The 24514-nt window shown below is 31.2% G+C and overlaps 1 protein-coding gene across 1 annotated transcript; it reads right to left on the bottom strand.

The window, feature by feature from the left end:
- Nucleotides 1–10685: 10685 nt before the first annotated feature.
- Nucleotides 10686–17471, bottom strand: RpL8 (ribosomal protein L8). Its single transcript, XM_076514455.1, has 5 exons — nucleotides 17282–17471; nucleotides 15073–15291; nucleotides 11801–11916; nucleotides 11044–11130; nucleotides 10686–10820 (listed from the first exon to the last, which is right to left on the bottom strand). Exons 1-5 carry the CDS (start codon nucleotides 17454–17456, stop codon nucleotides 10749–10751), a joined length of 669 nt encoding a protein of 222 aa, XP_076370570.1. The 5' UTR covers nucleotides 17457–17471; the 3' UTR covers nucleotides 10686–10748.
- Between the last annotated feature and the right edge of the window lie 7043 nt (nucleotides 17472–24514).

The raw sequence follows: 24514 nt of genomic DNA on the forward strand, positions 1-24514 counted from the left end.
TGATCGATGTGAGGTCTAATTACAGCCGCGGCTATTGAAGATTCCCTATTAATTTGCAAAAGAAAAAGAAAAAAAGGTTTGTAGAACTATGCAGCTCATGTTGTTATACTATTTCTTATCCCAACAGTATAATTTATCTGCAATATCTCCAGTCGTAGCATATTAGTAAGCACATCTTGCTACGAATAAGAAGGTTCAACGTTCGAGTTGCAAAATACGATTGAACACGAGACTGGTTACCCTTACCCTGATTAGCAGTTATAAGTTGCTGATGATTTGTTATGCCTGAACATGAGATAATTTTAAATCAATCGAGAGGAACAAAGAAACTGCATTTCCACTATAAATAGTTTTAAGAAGTTTTAATCAGTCGTACTGAGTGTTGGTTTGGTGTATGCTTTAAGCAAAGCTATAAAAGTGGCTACCTACGCTCTGTCTACCACAGGGAATCAAACCCTGACTTTCGCGTTTTATTATTTTTTTATTATTTTCACTTAAGCACAAAGTTACATAATGGACTATCTGCTTTGTGTCCACCGCAGGTATTCAAAACCTATGTTTCGCGCTATAAATCTTTAGATTTTTTACTGGGTCGCTGGGATGGGGAGAGGAAGCTAGAACTATAATCTTTCACAGTATCACAAAGTTAATGTACTGCATATAACAACAATTTTTTAACTATTTTTAAATTACGTAACGGTAATTCGAGAAGTTTGGGACAGGATTTAATGAAAACACCAAGTTTATATTAAGAAGGTAATTTTTTCTGTGTGTACATAAGAAATGAAAGTATGATCAGGCTGTCTCTTTCATACGCCTACACATTTTGGCCGATCTAAGCCAAACTTATCATGCACCTTTATAGCTGTATCCTGCTAGAACAGCAGTAAGTCTGCGGATTTACAACGCTAAAATCAGGGGATCAATTTCCTTCGTTGGACACAGCAGATAGCCCAATGTAGCTTTGCTATAAGAAAACACACACACCCTTAGGGCCCTCTGAGAGTGTTATAGAGAGTTACCATTCGGATCTAACCTTTCCTGTCATATTCTGTAAGGTTGTTGTATATTTGCCCTCTATGCTTTGTTTTTGACACGGTCACTTGAGGTGATCCAGGGTGAAATAGGTGAATCGTTGTTGAGACCTGCACCGCTATACTACCCCTTCACTCCCAACATGGGAGGCAATATGCATTCTCCATACTATTCTTAATTTTGATTTAGGTAACTGGAAAGTTTCCCACCATGTATATGAAATATTTTATTTTAGAATTTATCCCAAGAAAATTTCATAAAATACTGAAATAGGACACATTTCCCCTTTTTATATACTTTTGGGTTGAATTTAAAGACACGAGTACTTAATTAGTTAAGTGAGTTAATTATTGTCTTCCACATAGAAGAATATGCAGGTAGCATCTAGTAAGGCCATTAGGATTTTAAAATTTTGATTTGGTGTATTTGGAATTTCGCACAAAGCTACACGAGAGTTTGCTAGCCGTCCCTAATTTAGCAGTGTAAGACTAAAGGGAAGGCAGCTAGTCGTCACCACCAACTCTTCGGCTACTCTTTTACCAACAAATAGTGGGATTGACCAACACATTATAACACCCCCATGGCTGAAAGGGGGAACATGTTTGGTGTGACGGGAATTCGAACCCGCGACTCTCGAATTACTTGTCGAGTTACCTGACATTATCCTTTACACAATTTTTGCTTTTATTAACTCGTGTTATTTATCCATAATTTCTCGGTTTTGCTTACATTTCTGTAATGTAGATAAACTCATACGACTAAAAAGATGAAGATGCTATAACGCTCAAATATTGGTTATTTATAAAATTTTAAAGCATTTTAAAAATGTTATTTTAAAAGTTTTCTTTAATTATAAACGTCAGCTCTTAAAGGTGTTTTTTTAGCGTTATGTTTATTTGTTGAATTTTGCTCAAAGCTATACGAGGGTTATCTGCGCTAACCGTTCTTTATTTAGCAGTGCAAGACTAGAGGAAAGACAGCTAGTCATAACCAACTCTACCGCCAACTCTTAGACTACACTTTTACCAACGAAAGGTGGGACTGACCCTAACATAAAACGCTCTCATGGCTGAAAGGGCAAGCATATTTTGTGTGATGGAGATTCTAACCCGTGATCCTCAGATTGCGAGTCGAGCACCCTCACCATCTGACCATGACAGGCCTCTACAAAAACTACAGTTGGTATCTTGTTTCGTGATCCAAGTCTACACTAAATGTTTAAACTTACACGCATATCGCAAATTCGCAATCATTGTACGATAATTTTGAAAGTTTAAATTTCTCAAAAGTTGAATTAAACATAACATGAACCTATTTTGTGTGAGCAATAATCTGCTCTGTCCTAGTTTTCTCGGCTTGGCATGGCCAGGTGGTTAAGGCGCTCGACTCGTAATCTGAGGGTCGCGGGTTTGAATCCCCGTCACACCAAACATCTCTGCCCTTTCAGCCGTGGGGGTGTTATAAAGTGTAGGTCAATCCCACTAATTTTTTGGTGGGAAGAGTTGGCGGTGGGTGGTGATGACTAGCTGCTTTCCCTTTAGTCTGTAAAATGTTATTCTTTGCAGTCAAATATATTTATTCCATTATATTAGCTATGGTTTCTAGTTGTTTGAAATTAAGCACAAAGCTACACCATGATCACCATGGGTATTGAAACCCAATTTCTTGAGTTGTAAGTTTACAAACATACCGTTTTGCCACTGGGGGTCTGGTTTCTAGTCTTTATAAATGCACGACTTCTATAAATACGAGTACTGTATTATATTTTTTTTTTCTTGGAGCTTAGAATACTCTAAGAAACGACCTTTAACTGAAATAGAAATTTAACTGAAATTCTTTAACAAATTAACCTTATAATTGTTTATTTTACTTTAATGTAAAATAAACGCCAGTCTTTTATATTTTTAATATATTCATATAACATTTATGCCAATCTTTAACTGACGTTGTAACTTTAAGTTTTGTATTCTGTTAATACTGTAAGCTGAAATCCCTTTTTACCATAAAAATAAGTCTTTTAATTATGAAAGTAGAAATTATTTAAAAGCCATAATATAAAACTACCTGTATTAATTAACCTTGCTTTTATAACCAAGACCAGAATATTTATTAAACCAAAGTCGCTGGTTTAATGTGTCGTAGACAGAAAGAGCAGCTTCAACTGTATTTTCATCCAATTTCCCAATTCTTGGGCTTTATAGCTTCAGAAACATATCTACATACATAAAATAGAGATTTGTTTGCAACTAATTAATTTCAGTTCCTATAGGAAATGAATGCACAAGTTTGATTTCGCTTCTCGTGTCGTTATCAGTTTTCACATGCACGCTTATGTGTTAGTTTTGTAGCATAAAACATTTCAAATTTAATAGTTTAACTGACCTAATTATGAAAACTATTTATCGCTAAAATAAATATAAGCGTAAACGCGGAAGAAACTTGACCTGGAATTCCGTACAGATCATTCCCATTTCAGCGCCAGTTCCTTAGAGGTTACTGCCCCATCTTTAAAGAACAGAGGAAAGAAGAGACATGAACTAACCGAAAAAGCCAGGGAAAAGATTTACTTACACACCTTTAAACTGAACAAGTGTAATGACACCATTTGCGAGCTTGGTTTTTACTGTGCTGTATGGTAATATTTTTTTCCTTTTTGTGTGACCTGTTTACGAAGATAAATACATAGATGGGAAAGGGTTTTATCTTCTTATTTCTTAAACTACACACGGTTGTCTCGTTAAAAATGAAATTTTGTTATGAAACTCTGATAAGATATTTACAGTAAATAACAAATAATTTGCGAAATAACGTTCATTAAACAGTAAATAAGAATTAATGTTTTTCAAAAATTGGATAAAAATCCATTTTTTTTTTTCAGGTATAGAACGGAACAGTTGTTATTTAACTAAAAGATGACATATATAGCATTTTGTTCAATACTTTGCCATATTTCAGCCACCCTGTGACCCCTAGTATTAGATGAAAGGTTTGGTTTGAATTTCGCGCAAAGCTACATGACCAGAGGGAAGGTAGGTAGCTAGTCATCATCATAACCCGCCAACTCTTGGGCCACTCTTTTATCAACAAATAGCGGGATTGATCGTCACATTTATAACGCTTCCACGGCTGAAAGGACGAGCATGTTTGATGAGACGAGGATTCGAACTCGCTCCTCTCAGATTATGAGTCGAGTGTTTTTTCCACTTCGCCATGACGGGCCCAGTTGAAAGGCTTCGTTGACACTGGATATTGCAGATATAGTGCGGTTGCTATATTTTTAGTCTCCTTTCCTTCCACTCATATTTTTTTTTATAATTGTTACTGTAATATTCTCCTCTTGACGTTGTGTCACTGGACCCTTACAAGTACCCCAGTTCTTCTGAAAGACGCGTCATGTTAATTGAAGTAAATTAACTAAATAATATAAATAACAAATAATTTGGTGCAACAATAAATATATAATAAGATGTTACTAAAAATCATAAACCTAAAAAACTAGGATGTGCCAACTTAATATAATTCACACCGAAACGGTTATTGGTTAAGTAGTTAATAAACAGCATCTCGACCATTATATATTTAGTGTGTCTGCTGTATCCCAGCGGCGTGATGAGCTCTAATATTGGGCAAAAAGCCTCGTTGTCACAAAATATAGCGAGTCTCACGTTTTACTGCGTTCTTCTTTTCTCTCTCACATCAGTTTTTAAAAATTGCTATTGCAGTGGTAAAGTTTTACGAAAGTTAGTTATTGTACAACTTAAGAATTTTTTTTTTTTTTTTTTGTGTAGTGATTACCTCTCCACCTCCTATATTTTATGTTCGAGAAGACTGAAATACCAATAGGGCGAAACTTCTAAACATTTGTAAAGGGGCAAGGATATTCTCTTATCCCCCCCAAAATGGTGATTGAGAGAAAGTGTAAAAAAAAGAATATATATCAAACCTGGTAAAAGAAAGACGACTTTTTCGTCCCAATTCTTCATACTATTCCGACTTTCGATGCATTTTCATAAAAGTGAAGTTAAAGGATGTACAAACCATGGATTTGATGATACATACAAATCGCTTCATATTAACAGATAACAAGAGTAAAATTTGCTACATTTCATAGGATAAATTATAAAGCACACTCCTTTAACAAATATCATTTCACGTGTTATGAGATGTGTTTTTTTTATCCCTGTTAAACCTTAGAATGCTTTATTACAAAAAGTTTCGCTTTCTATGGGTCTCCGCCAAGAGTGTTGACTTGAGGCTCTAAAATCCTTATGACTATCTTATTTCTATCTCTCGTCAAAATCAATGGGATAAAAACTCGATTGTGAATAATACATTTTTGTTATTGTTTTCTTCGTCTTTTTATGCATGTTGTGATATGCTTGTTTAGCAGTTTTTCCAGTAACAACGCCATTGTTTTACTAGGAAAACTGATAAGATCAAATTAGATGCATCACGAAATAAAAATTCCGATAATACCAGTGTTTTTGGAATTAAAATTTCGAACCTAAAGAAAAAAGGTCTTCATTCCGATAACAACCGAATTGTTGTAATTTATATTTTCTCTTTATTATGTGCTTCATCTGCATTTATTTCTTAAGTGTCTACTCGTTCGGAGAATATAATTAGAGCATGTGCCTGATGCTTAACTATTGAGTCACGTGATAACTCACTATCTTTGAAATGTCATAAAACTATAACAATCTGCCATTTTGTGCAACAATAAATCTTATACAATTAAGTATCTTCAAGACAACGTAAGCTAAACCCTCCTTAACAGTTAGAATGCTCCGAAAAGTGTTGGCTAATGACCTTGAAAGTAATGTATTATCATACAGAGTATTGGACAGCTATTTGGATGTTTATCAGACTAAGTTGAAATCACAATACATGAGCCATTTCAAACGCCTCTCCTGCGATTAAATGCACAAGATAATGAAAATATCTGCGTAAATAATAAAGCTATTTTGTTGCAATTATCCTGAGTTAGAGAATGATATTTATGTTTTACCCTTTATTAGGTTTGTTTCAAAACAATAAACGCCTGCTATAAATATTCTATTTATACACTGAGGGTGTTTATTTTCTTAATACTGTCGAAGAAAACTAGGCAGTAGAAGGTTCAGAATTTCTATTTTTACAGCGTGAAATTTTTCGTTTAACTGATTCCTGAAAGTTTCTGTGTAAAGTACAGTGTAGTACCTGCCCTCTGCCGATTAAATTTGGTAGTTATGTTGGGCGTTCCTCCCTTAGAATGAGAAGATTCAAACTATGCAGCAGAATAGAATATATTTGTCCATTTTAGTAAACAGAAGGTTTATCACATTTCCATCACTTTATCTATCGTATCTAGTTTTATGCTGAAAATTAATTCAAGACAATATTTTACAGTACTTTTTTCTTGTATCTGGCTTTCAAATTTTGAGTCAGTCTGTGAATTTAACATTTTTGCTGTTTTCTATTCTTTACTTTATCGCTAAATATTGTCATATTCTTTCTTTTCTACCTGGTGAAGATAATGGTTGATATTGTATGAGTTTCAATATACCTAAAAAAAGATATAAATAAGAGAATCGTTATCACCAAATCGTAATTTTTATGTTATTTTACGTCACATTAATTAAATCTGTAACTATAATACTGATTATTTTTGGTGAATATTCAAGGGTCTAGCTTATTCAACCTTTTTTTTCCCATTGTATGATTGTCGGGATATAACTTACTAAATTGGAATGCCAAACTTACCATCGACTTTTGAATAAAGCTGCACAAAAAATAGTTCGTGCGATGGATAACAACGATTGTTATAGTTTATGTACTATTTTCATTCATAAACAGTGAATCATATCAATATTTTAGTTGACCATGTAAGTTAATGTAGTAGTACAGTGTCCTTTTGCCGATAATTATAATACAGCGATCATAAATCGAAAGTGTTACTTAACTAAGCGACTCCAAACCATTGCAAAAAACGCTAACAATTTGTATATTACCCATTCCTTACCCTTTACTAGCTCGTGTAGTAATCATTAATGGTATTTTTTTTAAACAACAAAATTGGAAATCCTATCTCTATAGTTAATAATATGTAACAAGCATTTAAACCTCTTATTTCATGTATTTGAGTACAAACTCAAGTTGCATCAAGAATTAGAAAGTGATTAAGGTAAACCAGAGTAGTACTTGATTGTATTAACAAACCGTGACTACATTAGTATTACATAGTTTTGTGGTAAATAATAAAAAAATATTTTATTATTCCAGGGTTTGGTTAAGTGTGCTTGACGTAATATTTGTGCCTTATAAATAGGACAGCAGCACTAACTAATGGTATCAGTTTCAGTATTGGTATTTTTTATTACATAATCTTTTTTGTGTACTTGTATGTTACTGTTGCTCCTACAATAAAGTCTTGGGCTCACATAATATTCGTGCATAAATAGCTTAGGAAAGTGTTATTAGAAACATATATATGCACACCTGTTTACACCGGAAATGTTAAGGTTAAAAGTTCGAATAAAATAAACTTCAAATTAAAGCAAGAAAAAATATATATAGTTTTCATATACTTCCTCAAACTTTCTAGTTTACGCAACACTGTTTTCAAAAATAGATGACACAGATCGTAAAATAAATCCGCCAAACGTTTATACTGCCGATGGCTGTTATATCAACAGGAATGATAAAACCAACTGTACTCGTTTTCGACGTATGTCAGAGGTCAGTCTTACCAGAACAAGTTTTCAGGTTAGGCTACGCATGTAACAGATTCAAAATTTTCTGACCACTTCCGAAATAAAAACACTAGATGATATATACCGCCTCTCTGTTCCTCTTTATATATGTATACTTTTAATTATGTTGCATTTCATGATTAAGGTGAAGAATTTCCTGAAACTCTTGTTAACCTGAAAATGACCTAGGAAGGTCGAAACGTTGTTTTCTGTTTTAATAAGTATTAATACCCATTCCAGCTGTTCTGAGATACAATCTCCTCAAAATGTTTCACACTCGTTCAACTGTCAACGAATTTAGACCAAATGTCACGTTCAGGGTAAAGAGGATTTTATTTCAAAAGCATTAGTAGCAGTGTCAACATTACGTAAAAGGAAAATATTAGTATTATTTTATATCGGAAATGAGTTTTATTATTCTCTGGTCAGCGTCTTTAGAATTTTATTGTGTATTTGTTTACTTTGTATTACTGCTACTTTGAATTTTAATAAAACATTTCGTGTTTTATGAATATGGGAGTAAATCCAATTCGTGTAACGTGAGAATTAATAACTATTACCATGGTTAATTACAAAATAATATTCAAAATTACATATTTTACGTCTTAAACAGATTTCTAGTATTCATAATATCTCATCGGCCCAGTGGATATTTTGAAGAAGCCTTTGGCTTCAGTTGAAATGTGGTTTCTACAGTATGCATCTTTTCCCAATAGATGAGTGGGGTCAGCCTGCACGATCTCATCTTACACCGTTAATTTTTCTCTTTGGAGGATCTATAAAAACAGTTGAAAACTGTGCCACACAACACAATAACTTGAACGATTAAAAAAAACAAAAACAAGTCTGTAGAACCGTAATACTACAAATACTGCTAAAACCAACCGGACAGTGATGTTGTGTGGGATTAACAGTACTGATTTCAAACATGGCCGTAAACCATTTTAGCATCACCCTGTATTATAGTTATTTTAGAGGCAACTGGTATGGGAATTAAAACTTAAAATAAAGTACAAAACAACGTTTCGATCTTCTTAAGTCATCTTTAGGTTTACAACTCTATATTATCCTTAGTTTTTTTTTAATGGTGTACTTACAATACTTTTTCTGGTTTTGATTTTATTTATTTGGAAAGTAAATTAATGTAATTACATGCGTTTAATACAGAATACTACTTACTGTATAACGAATACATTATTTAACTACTGTGATCTTGTTCTTGCAATTCATTTGTGAAGTGTGGTGATTTGCAAATGCACATAAAAGTAGCCTTTCCTTGGGTTACACAAACTTTTAAGACAATTTCTAAACTGAGGGTCATAGCATCAGTGAATTAGGGTTGGAAGAAGCCAATTACAATTGTCTTCGATTAAAAAACTTTGAAAATTAGCCGATGAAAGTACTAGTAGCTAATGATGCTGGAAACTTGATGCCTAATAATAGGGTAGAAGTACAAGGAAGTTTGGAAAGCATTGCTCTACAAATTATTAGATATATTTGTCACGGTTCTTGTCAATGCAGGTATATATACATATTTTTAAATGGAAGGACAGAAGTTTGTTACTTCTAAATAAGTATTTTAATGTAATCATAAATAAATTGTTAGGTGCAAAAAACGTGATTAATTTCTTTTCAATTTTATAAAAAATTTATTAACCTTACTGTGACGTGCAATCAAGACATAAAGGTGTAAGACATGAAATCTTCCTTGACTGAGAAATTTAAGTTTTGTTTATAATACCAGTAACATTTCGTTTATACAATGGAAGGTAAGTTTACTGTTAATTTTTAACAACACCTCAATATAGAATGCAAATATGTAAACCTATGTGTACTCAGGCTCCATAACAAATACCGCTAATTGTGAGTACACAAGTTTACATACTGATGTTTGGAAACACGTATAGAGATATGCATGGTTATATATTACACTTAAAACCTTATTTTTATATTAAATAAAAATTCAGTCTTGACGTGCAATATATGTAATTGTTCACTATGCATCTGCTGTGCTAGGAGTCAGTCATCATTAATTTCAGATCACATGTAGATTAATACAACATTTTCAGACTAAAATGCAAATAATTTGCAAAACAAAGAATGATTTGGAAAAATTACTCAAATGAAAAATAAATCTGAGAGTCAAAAACAAAAAAATGCTTCTTAAATGACTTAATTATTATGGCAAATGGGCTTTATTATTAAAAAGATCTGGCCCAATAGAAATCACAAACTGGTGAAAAAAATCAAAATCTTGCATTAACAAATGTGATAGTTATAGAACGGTGTATTTTTTTCAGTGTACCATGTAGTCGCATATAATCAGCTTAGATTCAATTGAGTAAATATTTATACAGTTCAAAAATACCATGAGGTAGACAAACCACCACATGCATATCTTTAGTGGTTAACGTAATTAGCAAACACATTCTTTTAGCATTTTTCATCTTAAAATTCAATTCTTTCACGACCAAACTTTTGCAAACTTCCACCATACTAAATTTTATTAGGCAGCCAATATTCCAAATAGCTTTTCATAAAGTTGAAATGCAATATGCAGAAGACACCTTGATGATGATGATTCTTAGGTCCATAAATTATTAGTATTACTGAGTCTACATACAATTAGTTTGTTACTTGAAAACGTTTTTGATCCTTGAATTTTGTAAAATAAAAACTTTCTATAGCAACTTGCACTTTCATTTAAAAATTATTTTATAGGAGTAGAATGTCTTAAAAGTTATAAAACAAGAACTGCCACTTAAACCTGTACTTAAGGAAGACAAAGGTGACATGTGATTGCAAAACCAAAGTTTTCTAAAATTAAATAAAAGGTCCCACTGACACATGAAGATGTTACAGAATTGAATAATTTAGTTTTAAACTAATGGAAAGTTAAACATGCAATCAAACTAGAAATACACAATGAATTAGAAGTTTTTATTGAACCATGTACAATTCTGCAATAACAGCTAGTCCAGCTTAATCCTCCTTAGCTGCATCTTTCTTTGTACCATGGATACGACCAGTACGCCTGGCAGCAATAAGACCAACCTGTTGAAAAAATATTTAAAATTACACTCTGAAAGAATCAAGCAAAATTTTATAACTATTTACAATAAACAGCTCAGAAACAGCCTCTTAACAGTTCAACACAGTTTTCTGTTGTATGAAATCATCAAAGCAGCAATTATTAGTACTCACAACGTTGAATTCCATAAATGTTGTAGTACAATATGCGTATGTTAACATTAGAAGTAATATTAAGACTACTCACTTTACGACCAGCTGAAGTGTCTCTCCTGACTGTCGATGCTTTTCCAATATGTTGATGGTTACCACCACCATGAGGATGCTCAACAGGCTGTGAAAAGAAAGGAAAAATTCCAGATGCAAAATAGCCAATACAAAAACACCCTTCAGATATTACAAAATCACAAATTTTAACACTTAAGTGGTAAAATATGTTGTGTGTGTATATGTATTTTCCTGTAGCAAAGCCATATTGGGCTATCTGCTGAATCCACCAAGGGAATTGAACCTCTGATCTCAGCATTTTAAATCTGTAAACTTACCACTGTACCAGCAGTGGACAAAATATGTTGTACCTCACACTTTGGTAGTGTGTGTTTAGCTTGTAGCTCTGCAGGACCATATTTGAATCCATATGAGTAAAGACTGCAAAATCCTTCTTACTTTTAGATTTATAAATTTTCTTTTGAGCAAAATAACACTTATAAGCTGCTTCCACAAATATAAAGGTTTATAATTTCTATCAGAAGTGCTAGTATTTTACACTTTTAGAGAATGTCAGCATATTCTAAGCTACATACACAACCTGGTAATGCAAACAATCTTGTTTTACATGCTTTAAACATGATTTTCTTATAAATGATGAAATGGAATTAAGTTGTAAGTTATTTTCTTTGAAAATTGGAATTCTCTTCTTTTCATTCAATAACTTGTATAAACTGATCAGTAGGATTACAGTACACAGCTGTGTCTTTAAATAACATAGAGTAATAATGGCTTACATTCATAGCAACACCACGGACTTTAGGCCAAGAGTTTCTCTTGGCTTTATACTTGTGATAGGCTCGACCTGCCTTCAAAATGGGTTTGTCAATTCGTCCACCTCCAGAGATAATACCTGAAATATATTCAGGAAAGCGTTAAATTACATATTTCTATAAAACACCATTTGGGAAGATAGAATGATCGGTATTTCTGTATGATCAGTTTCTCTAAAAGAACACTTATAAGTTGTTTAAACAAAATTAAGTTTTTCCAATTTGTGTAGAAACAAAGCTACTCAATTTTACATAGTTAAATAAAACTATTCTTAAAATGAACAGAAAATTTAAAAACAGCAGAAATATTATCAAAATTAATATATTTTTGTCATGTTAAATTTTAGCCCCATGTAACTATTGCTATGTGAAAGTTTATTTTTGTCTTATTCTCCATTCAATAACTGCAGCATTGATAATCCTGTTTTGTACATAATTTAACAGCAAAAAGGACACAATACTTATGATTCTGTACTGAATATTTTTTTAACTTGCATTAATTTTAAGATCACCACATCATACACACATACTTTAAAACCATAAAAAAAATTTAAAATTACAATCCTTCTATGCCAGATGTGGTGAAGAGATTATATTTGTAAATATCTATGTACATAGTAACCCTATCACACCAGATCCTGGGTCAAAGACCACACCATCACATTTCTTGACTTACATTTAAACTTTATTGAACTACTACTTAACTAATTTATGTCAAGTAGTTTTTTAGTACTGTATATTAGTTAATTTCTTAATATAACAGTAAATATTAAAAGAAAACACCTAAATATCAATTTCTATAGAGCCACATGGTATGTTGAATATAGCATTGGTTCAAATTAGATGTTTCATGTCACAAGATACAAAGTTAATAGTTTTATAGGAATTAGGAACTCAAAACTAGAATATAAAACAAGAACCTCGTACCTTTCCTACCTGCTGAGATGGGGCTTATGTACTGAGTCAAACATAGTGACCCCACTCATCTCTTTCTGTTCTTGGAAATGGTCCCTTATATAAACTTACTTCACCAGATGACACGTGAATAACCAGTCAACAATTTAGAAGATACCCTTAGTGGTTTTCCTAGCAATTTTAATCTCTTAGAAGACTATCCCTTTCTTTTGAACCAAAATTTCAAGGTTGTGTATATATATAACCTAAACAAATATTTCATTTCGTATCCTCCAGGTGCAAAATTTTAAAAGGCTTAGCAGCCTTTGTTCAGCAGCAATCGAATTCAGAGATCATAGCTAGAAGAGATAATTGTCGGCTTTACTTCTTTATTTATTGTTCTGTATTTTAAGAAAAATAAGTTTAATAACTTATTTCTAAATAGTAATAATTATACACATACATAATGTATAATAATTGAAATGTGACTGTATGTTACAAAATACTACACTCACAGAGTGGATGGAAAGGTGTCAGATAAGCTTAGTTAGGTTTAGTGCAAACAGTTAGCAAATGCAAAATATTCTGATGACTGAAATCCTTTTCATTTTATGTTTGAGTGTTCCAAAAACAATTAACTGGCTAGAAACTTAATTATTTCTATCAGAACCCATGGTATACCTTAATTTAGAATATTGTTACTATTCCTAATGATGTTTTCATTATCTAATTAACTCTTTCGCTGCAGACCCAGTATAACATACTGAAGTTCATCTATACATTTGCACACATTAAGTATTTTCACTTTAACTTTTGATACAGCTTGTGCATCTTCACATTTGGTAGACTTTTAGTAAAGATTACAAGTATTTTGTATACAAATAGATTTTTAATGCAATATTTTAAATAAATATTTGTTTGTGAAAATAGTTTGTTTTGTTACTTGTATGAGTGCAAAGTGCTTTCATGCTACAATTGAAAAACTATTCTGCCCCAAAGTTCTCATTACTTGCATAATCTCTAAAACCTTAAATATATTTCAAACATTTTTAATAAGACTATTTTGATATTATTTTCTAAATCTGTGGGATTTTTCACTTGACCAACCTCATAAACATCACAAAAAAGGTAATAAACATAAATTATGGTTTTGTTTCGTGCCAGAATGATTACATTATAACACAAAAATACAAACATGCAATATATTTACATATACATTTATTTTTTACTATACTGATTTTCCAGTCAAGCCAAGCTAACATTATGTTACTTGCAATGACAGAGCCCATGTGCTCTGATTACACATCGTAAAATAAAACAAACCTTTAGTCTTCCATGTGTTTTAGTGGAGTACTATTTTGCAACATATAATAACTAAGATATACTTAGATTTAAAACAAATATGAAGCTTTGAGCAGACTAAATACATCCTATCTCATTTAAATTTTGAATCAAAAGAATGTGGAAATGTTTTTAAAGATTAAAATGACCAAGACAACAGCTTGGGGAGCATTCTAAGCTGTTGACTGGTTATTTATATGTTGTATATTGAAGTTTATGTTTAAGGGAACCATTTTCAAAAATTGAAAAAGGTAAATAGGACCCACTAAGTTTGATTCAATACATAAGCCAGATTTCAGCAAAATAAAAAGACACGAGTTCTTATTTTATATTCTAGCTTGATAATACCAGTAACTTTAGTCCCTAATTTGTATGAAATTATAAAAACTTAGTATTCTGACATCATAAACATCTAATTTTAAACAGAGCTGCATTCAACATATCACATGATACACTTAAGCCCATTTGTCTTCATTTGATATTCATTTATAAATTAGGAAATTAACACACACATAATATTAATGTTTGAAAATATAATCTACAATTTGATACTAAATTTGACAAAAATTCACAAAATAGAAGTTCAATAAAATTTTGAATGCAAGTCAATAAAAGTGATGACATGGCCTTTGACCTGTGGAGAAAGGGTTAAAGCTTATTTAACTTACAAAAAATACATGCTGGGATCAATGCATATTTTAAAAAAAACACTGATGATAGGAAGATCAGTTCTACATGAGGGATTTAATAAATAAAAGTCTTAGATTATCTTTAAGAGGAATTTGTTTAAACTTTTTTGCACATTCTAGAATTGGTGTCTGCTTATAGAAAGTTTGAAGATGTCAATCACATTAAATAAAAATTCAAAGATGTTCTTGAAAATTAATCATGTAAAAATAATCAATTAGTAACTATAATTGAATAATGAACCCAATGATTAATTCCACTAATCACGTGGCACTGTAAATTATAAAAACTACCAGAATAAAGAAATTACTTACCAACCATAGCCCTGTTTGCTGATGGTAGCACTTTTTTAGAACCAGAAGGAAGTTTCACTCGAGTTTTCTTGGTTTCAGGATTATGGGAGATAACAGTGGCATAGTTGCCAGAACAACGTGCAAGTCGGCCCCGATCTCCAGTCTTCTCTTCCAAGTTACAAACGATTGTGCCTTCAGGCATAGTACCTACTGGCAGAACATTCCCAACTTGAAGAGTTGCTGAAAACAAACAAAAACAATGACATATTTTAAGAAAAATTCTTACACCTAAATGCTTTTGTACAGTTTTGTGTAAACCTACAACTTCCACATGTCCTTTCATATACACAGAAGAAACTAGACAATCCAAATCATGTAATGCCAAATTTCCTTTAATTGAAATATAAATCTCCAAGCTTTAACATTTCACATGCATCAACAGGCTATTACTTAGAAATGTAAAACTAATGAAAAATTAACCATGTAAAAGGATTTACAGAGGTAGACAAGTTAGAGGGCTGTTAAAAGTTCAGCTCCACTGAGTAGATACCTTTTATTTCTAAAATTATAATTAATTAGAACATCTGTAATAAACTAAAGATCATTATATAATAAATGTCCAACAACATATCTGCTACACCCAGTCTTAATGAGGTCTTCTGCACAACACCAGGGTATTTAGGCAAGCTGGAAAACAACACAATAATGGTTGAAACATTACTTATATTCAATGATTGGTCTGACAACATACACTGTGAAAACTGTAATTTACACCCCAATCCTCTGCTGAGATTATTAATTGGATTGTGCATGCCAATACTGCTGCTGCCACAACCACCTACATCAGTGTTAAAATTATGATTGTACAAGATGTTTACTTAAACTACATCATAACAATCTATATTACAACCACCATGGCTCTATTTCTTAATACCAGGGAAATGCTACTGTTTAGAAGCTAGTCTAAAGTTGGTGATCTAGATTTGCACTTCTCAGCTACTGGCCCATCAAGGCCACTTTACCAGTCCATGAAATTCCACAAAAACAACAAAGTGGCACAATAATCATATGTGAATTAGAAAGTTTTCTTGTTATATTTGCATTTCAGAGATCCATCATAATTCAGAGGCAGTGAGCCAGTTCCTGGAATTAAAAGTACTTAGCTAGATGATACAATAACACTACGAGTGAGGGTTGCTATCTGATTATATGAATCAATGGAAAAATCAACATCTGATTCAACACTTTTCGGGATATTTTTTACATCCCTGCTGACCTTCATACAAATGGGCTTACAATTAATGAAATTCAAGATTTACATTAAAACAGTGCCTACACATTAAAATGAATGTCTATTTTCCAAGTAAAATAAAAGTAACAACATTTATTTAGCAAACAAATAATTATTAGAGAATTCTGAATAATCATACATATGTGATTACTTGTTTGCAGGTACTTTTCAACCCTGTATGATACTTATTCAGTCAGCATCATACAAATTTGGATAACAAAGCAGGAAATCTTTCTTATACTTTTGGATATTAAGAACCCTATTTTCACTAAACTTTAGATACATAGTGTTTCAAAGTGAGTAAACTGTTTTTCACATTGGATATTATCAGAAGAAATAGAAAATACAAAATAAAATACCATCATTATAACTACAACAGTTTTGTGAGCAATTTGAATTATCACTTCTTATGCTTCTAAATGCTCCAGTACACAGTGTTAGATATTCATACACCAGAAAAGCCCATCATGTGAAGTGAGACAAAGAAACAATACTGGGAACCTGAATGTCATCACAAAGAACAAATGTTTATTATGTAAAGTATTCCTAGTGTAATAATAATAATATCAGATCACCATATGCTTATGAATAGCAATAAATGGATTACAAAACTTAAGAGATAGCTGTTCTGGCTTAGTTGTGCTAAAACTTTAGGATCATACATATATAGTATATAGTATCAAGTAAATAACAAATCTGAATGTTCTGATTCCAAATATAGGGGTGTCTGATGTTGTAAGCATGAATAAAGAAAAATAATAATAGGAACTAAAACTGTCAGTGCAAATTAGAACTGACAAGAACAGATCAAAGAGCCAGTTTTTATAGAAAAAAAGTTGTATAAAGAGGAAAGTATTTATAAATAAACAAATTCTGAAGAAAGATTGGAAAATTAACATAACACAAAAGAACCAATTTCAAGTATTATCAAACTGTTACCTTTTTTCCCACAGTACACAAACTGTCCTGTATACATTCCTTCAGCTGCAAGAAACAACTCTTTTCTCAGCTTATAGCGGTAAGGATCACGAAAGATAACTCTGGCAAGTGGAGCCCCACGTCCTGGGTCATGAAGGATTTCCTGCAGAATAAAGATGGAAAATGAAACTTCCATGGAAGAAAAATATTAAAACTTCTATAGTGTGGATTTATTATGTAATGTATTGCTTAACATGTAATACTGCAACTTGTTAAACATGAAAATTAATAACTAGGAAATTTTAAAAATTGAATGGTCATATTTTTAATATCAATAAAACTTGTTATACCCTGCATATTACATGTTGTTAGAACTATACAAGAATTAGAAATATAACTTGAATCTATGACAAGTCAGTTGTCGATTGATACAATGCAAATATTACAAACAAAATTTATCTTTTAACCTTTTTGCTATCAATTAACATGAGATTTGACACAGAGCCTTAGTACACAAGTAAAAACATAGCACGAAAAATATCCATCTTAGAGTTTTTGCTTTCTATTTATTCTCTTGCTCTAATGATTGTAAATATTTGGAGTAAGATATTAGAATCAAAATATAATTAAACAATCATCAATTTTAAACAAAAAATATGAAAGTTGTGTTTTTAGTTTCTTTATAACATTGACAAAGCTAATTATAATACAGATGAACAGTATAACATTGAAATGGAAGATTTTATAAAATTTTTTTTTCTTCCAAATGCACAATAAAAAGCTTCATTCTGTGCTATGTCAGAGCAAAAACTCCATTCCATCCTGTAAAGTTCAACATTTTTTTCATGATCTACAGTTATATCCTGACAACTAATCAGAAATATTTTTCAATGGTGCTTCTGCTTAGTAAACAGTTGGGTTACAGTTTCTTACACAAAACTGATGGAAAGCATACTTATGTGGGATCCTATCCTAACTGTTCAAGTACTTGCTCAGCTAAAAAACCTGTGGGACTTTACACACCATTAAAAAAAAAAGAATTAAACTTTGATTTCTTCTTAATGAGAACCAACATTTTCCACACCATGTTTTGGAACCTTAGCCACTAAGTATATATTTGTCTGCATTTGACATACAGATTATGTTACTCAGAATAGCTTCTCTACCTGATATGACACCTAGGGAGTAGGTTGCATGTCCTGATGCACTTATGACTTTGGGGTTTTCTCATGCTGCTTGTATTTTCTAGTATGTGTCTTGTATCATGAGAGGTGGTTTTCCATTGTTGTTTTTTTTGTTAATTATCTTTATTATCTATTTCCTGCCAACATTTGAGTTATTTTTAGAAAGTTAATTTTAGCAGTGGTATTTAAAGTGAAATAAAATGACAGACTGCAGGTGACCAATCTTTTTTGTCAAGAGATCTATGATACATAATCATAAATAAATACTTTTTATACATAAATACATGAATCAGACAAAATTCAAAAACAGTTTCAACAGATAAAGAAAATTTTAATAAAGTACAATTATAAATGCATAACATTTCAACAACATTTTGTAATTGTCAGGCTTTAACACTGATTAGATATTCTGTCAACAGCAACCACACTTTTAACCCTTCCATTACAGGTTGGGTGGAATCCATCCAGTTTGTAACCACAAAATTATCTTTGAAAGTAATTGTACCAACATTTTTGGTAATGTATACACATATTTACAAAATTGTTACTGATAAACATTACACAATTTTCATAGACAAAATATCAGGTTTTTAAATTAAGTATTTAGATTTTTTAATTAAAGATATTCTTGGAAAATGTTTTGGATAATTTTAAACTATTGAAACATTAGTTAGAAAGCCAGGTAAATTATATATATTTTATATTCATAAATATTTCACATTCTAAGGTGTATAATGGAATTTCAAAATAATTCTGAGAAGACATCTTTACACATAATTAGAATTCCAGAAAATGTAAAGAGGTGAGCAGGACAACTGTGTTTGATTCACTAAATACAGATGCCAACTATTTCAAATGACTGAGCGTAATGATTGTAGACAGAGCCCTTTATAATTTGCAGCTACTAGGCCTGACCAATGTCTCTAAGCTGTTTATTATTATATTATAAATATAACTATTATTATTTATTACTGCCATAGATTGCTCATTTATGACAGTTTTGTGTATTTAATAAATAAATTTAAAAAATTCTTTTGAAATTATGTTTTATTTAAGTTCAGAGTAACAACCATACTGGTAAAGCAACATTGAACATGCACAAACAGTAAGCAGAAAAAGCCTGTGTAAGGACTATTTTTACATGCAAAAATGGCTCGTTTGGGTTGAGAAAATATTTACTTTAGTTGCTCACCAGATAAAATTAATGATGAATTAGACAAAATAAAACAATACTTCATCAACATCAATAAGTTTCCTCCAGAAACCGTAGAAAACATTATACGCACACACCTAAACAGAAAGCAAAATCAACCAACTAAAGTAAATATATCTCAGGAATCAAAAAATCACGAAACCATATACTGCTGTATACCATACATTCCTGACATCAGCAAACAAATAACCAACATTTGGCAAAAATTAGTAACAAAATATGACATTCCAGTTAATACCAAATTTATTCAAAAATCAGGCACAAAACTGAGGTCTATACTATGTAAAAACTACACTGACAAACACCACACCAACATTATTTACAAAATACAATGTGATAACTGCCACAGCTTCTATATTGGAGAAACAAGTAGAAAAATGGAAACCATATTCAAAAAACATAAAAAGTCACCTTCACACGTTTTCGAACACTGCAAGTCAAATAAACACAACATAACCATAGAAAACACCCAAATATTAAATAAATAAACAAACATAAACAAACGCAAAATTAAAGAAGCCTTACTTATACAACTTAAACCCAAAATAAACCAATATAAAGGAACGCCTTTATACCTATATTAATATAATAAAATAAATAAAATTATATATTCAAACATCTAATACCGCCCTCTACATTTCGACACACAGTTACACAACCCCTTTCAGACATGTGGTCGGCTTCCGGTCAGTTACCTCTTTCTTTGTGAACCTGACGATGACCGAAGAAGGTCGAAACGTTGTTCGCTCTTCTATGTAAAATATTTTCTCAACCGAAACGAGCCGTTTTTGCATATAAATTTCTCAACATCACTGATTGTGTAAAGACTAGTTTATATCATGTTTGTGACACTTGTTGTAATAGTTTTGCAGCCTTTGCTTTCATGAGAATATCTCTGGATGATTGGGAGTTATAACATTGTCCATTTGACTGCATATGCATCTTGTGTGTTATAATAGTGCTCAAAACTGAGGCGCTCAAGTTTGGTCTGAACTTGCTTTTGTTTTTAATCACTAAACTAAATATCCTTTCACTGTCAGCATTAGAATGGAAGATTGTAAGAATTCCAAGCATAACCCTACACAGAATTTTATACTTCTGGTTGCCATTTCCATCCTTAACTGTAGATAGCTGAACCCAAAACTTGTCAACATGCAACTGAAGGACAGTTTCTGAGAAAGTATCAGTTTGATAGTTCAACTATTGCCCTTCCAACTTGTCAATAGTGTCGTGCTCATGTGTATTGACAAGGACAGGATACTTGTCTGTGAAGAATCGTAGAAAAAGAGAAATCTTTGCTGACTTTCAGTTTTGGATCAGCAACCTCTGCATGAATCAGAAGTTCATCATTTAGAGGGAAATGTTTCATCATGTAATTTGTAGCTGCAATATAGTATTTCTTGACACTGGTGTAGAAGCTGATCAGGTCCGGGTCCTTTTCATATTTAACAATGTATTGCTTAGCAGCATTTCCAATAGAAACTGCCTCATCAGATTTGTGTAAGGATTCATTGTTGTAGTCAAGTTCAGTGATGTTGCCTTCAAGATATTCTGGATTGATGTATCTGACAAGTATATTTTTAACTTGTGTAATCAGAGTTCTATGCATAATGTGTATGCAAGGTTCTTATCTTTGCAATATCAAATTGGCTTGGCCAAATAGGGGAATTACAGACTGAAGAAAAAGACAGAATAACAAGTTAATTTTGCTGTCCAAAAAAATTGTTAACTTATCCAACTTGCTCTGTGCATAACTTTTCTTAGTTACTTTCTTGCTATATTATTCAAAATAAACCAAAGCAAGATACAGTTGAAATAAAAAGGTTGATATGCGACAGAAGTTTATTCTATAAAATGTTAAGCGTCTTCATTAAAATACAACAAGATAAAACTAGAATAAGGTGATCGTAAAATCCTTAATATTTTCGTAAAAAAACAATACATGCATAAATAGGTGAGCGAAAAGAGTAGAACAATTCCTATAAGATTATTACTTGCATATCTCATAACTTTACTAACTTTATAAATTAATTTAGGGATATAATGAGACAGAAAGTCGTAAAATGGTGTACCAGAATAAATATATTATATCTTATTTGAAATCAATGGACTATTATAGGTTTCAAAGTGTATGTTTATTCTTACTATTAACCAGTGTTTTAAAATGAATTATATAATACATATATTAATTTTATGAACTACGACATTTTTCGCTTGTTTTGAGTTTGTTTATGTCTCAGAAAAAATAAGGCACTGAATGTTTGAAACTGATTAGTATCAATAATAAGGTTGCAAAATATATCTTTAAATGGTGTTTGACTTGTATGGGCATGATTACCAATCCAATTCACAAAAAAAATCTTAAGTGTGAGAGAGCTTTCACGACATGCATCACAGAAACAAATTACAACTGAAGAAAATCTGCTAATCCAGAAACGCTGGTTACTGATGACTTAAATTAATTTGCTTCTAGACTTGGTGAACGAGACTGACTTCGACTTCTCTGTCTTCAATGAATGGTAATGCAAAATAATAAATAGAGCTTATCTTACCACTGGCTTAATGAGTGACAAATGAGTGATTTTCTGTAATTTATTTATAAAATAAATATAAAAACGAATAAAGACGTAAGAACTTCCATTTTGGTAAAGCTCTGAATAATTGTACATATATTCGATAAATATATTATTGTTTTGGTCTTCTAAAAGAAGCTGAAACCAGTGGTGAGTTATTTTGAAATGTATTATACAAGTATTAAAACTGTTTCCCACTTATACTTTAAAAACAAAAAACATATAATTCCCAAAGTATATTAATTACGTTTATTTATGTTGTACAAAATTTCTCTAAAAGTGAAATTAATAACTTTAAAACTAAATGAATTAACAGAAATGTTACGTTTATGTTTACTATATAATGAGCCAGATTCTTTATCGTCCATAGCTGAATCCAATTCAAATAAAATTAGTAATTTATAATGGAATACACAATTGTATAAAAATATTTATTTATTTGTAGTTAATCAAAAAAGTTGCAAAGGTTATATTTGCTGTGGCCACCACAGATATCAAAACCCTTTTCTAACATTGTAAGTTCGCAGACATACCGCTGTATAAAAAAAGTGATTTAGAATGCCTAGAACAAAATGCTTGTAAATAATTATTTAATTAATTGTTTTGGCTTTATCATTCCTTTGTCATCATCATCTTATACTGATTTAACTGGGGTTTATGAAAACTATTTGCTGAATATATTAACAGGTGATTTGATAAAATGATAATTTCAAAACTACCCATTTATGTAATGTTAATGATTCTAATACCTTCGTGATGATGAGAAACCCACTTGAAGTAAAATGTATCTCAAGACAGTAGATAGAGTATTAAAACTTTCACTAAAATAAAGTGAGAACAGCATTTCAACCTTCTTAGATTATATTCAGGTTAACCTAAAGATGATCTAAGAAGGTCGAAACTTGTGCCGTAATTCATTTAATTAAAGTTTTAAATTCTATTGACAAAATCTATGGAATTTTTTGAGAATGTAGACTGATTTCAAGTAAATGGTTTAATTTCGTGAAGTATTTATCAGTGTTTCGTAGTATTTTCTACTTATTTTAATAAAAGTTTTAACACTAAATCCATCTATCTTGAGATTCGAATACTTGTACTTCTGGATTAAACACAATTCTTAAATTTCTAAGGAAAAATCCTACAAAATAAATTAATAATATTGTCATGAATGATAATTATGGATTCAACATGACAAATGTATATCTTTTAAATTTTATATATATCAGATTTTATAACAAAATCTCTTTAATGCTGAAAATTATAAAAATGCACTTAGATATATGTTAGTTCTGTTTTATCTGAGAAAGATCTCATAGTGTCAGAATTACTAAAACGTAACAAATTAAAAACACAATAAATTACTTTGGTAAAACATTATTTAAATTTACGTATCAAGCTAGCAAACAAGTGTTCATGCGACATCTATGAAACAGAAATAATTAAAATTTGTGGTTCTTTGATAATCTGCTTTTAATCATACTTGTCAAGTTTTGTTTTGAAAATCTGTTCATTATTAAAAGTTTACTATAATTTACACAGCTATGGAACAATTATCTGCAAACATTTGTATAATATAGTAATGCATAATAATTTTAAGAAAATAAAGAAACATTTTCATTAACATGTATGTATTATAGAACAGAATAATCATCTTTAAGCAGATTTTTTATTTATAGATTGAGTAATGTAATTTTCTATCACACTGATGAACTTTCCTGTGATAGCTACACATGTATAAGATAATTTATATTTTTGAAGGAATTTAGAATTGTGTACAATTCAAACAGAAGATAGAAAATCAAATCACTGCCTCAAAACATTCGAGAACAGAATTCGAATATAACAACAAAACAACAAAAGAGATCAGTTCGTTCAAGCTAATCTAGAAACTCTTGAAAAGTTAGCAATAGGCTAATGTGGCAGTTAGATATAAAATATAATAATATAGGTAATAAAGGAATGATCGTGTTTAATTTTGTAGAAACTAGAAATTACATTTAGAAAGTTCTACTTAATATACCTACAGGAAAATATTTGTTTAAACATATACAGGTACAGAATAGTTTGAGCTATGATTCTTAGTATAACGTATTGCCTTCAGATTATTTGAATGATTCATTAAAGTGAAAATAAAATGTTGGTATTATGTAATAGAGAGAAAAATTTCTTTAAACTATTAACATGAAACCGTTATCAGTTGTCAATTGAAAGGTTTGGTTTGTTTTTAATTTTGCGCAAAGCTAATCGAGGGCTATCTACGCTAGCCGTCCCTAATTTAGCAGTG

This window comes from Tachypleus tridentatus, chromosome 7 (assembly GCF_004210375.1).
Source record: "Tachypleus tridentatus isolate NWPU-2018 chromosome 7, ASM421037v1, whole genome shotgun sequence".
NCBI lineage: Eukaryota > Metazoa > Arthropoda > Merostomata > Xiphosura > Limulidae > Tachypleus > Tachypleus tridentatus.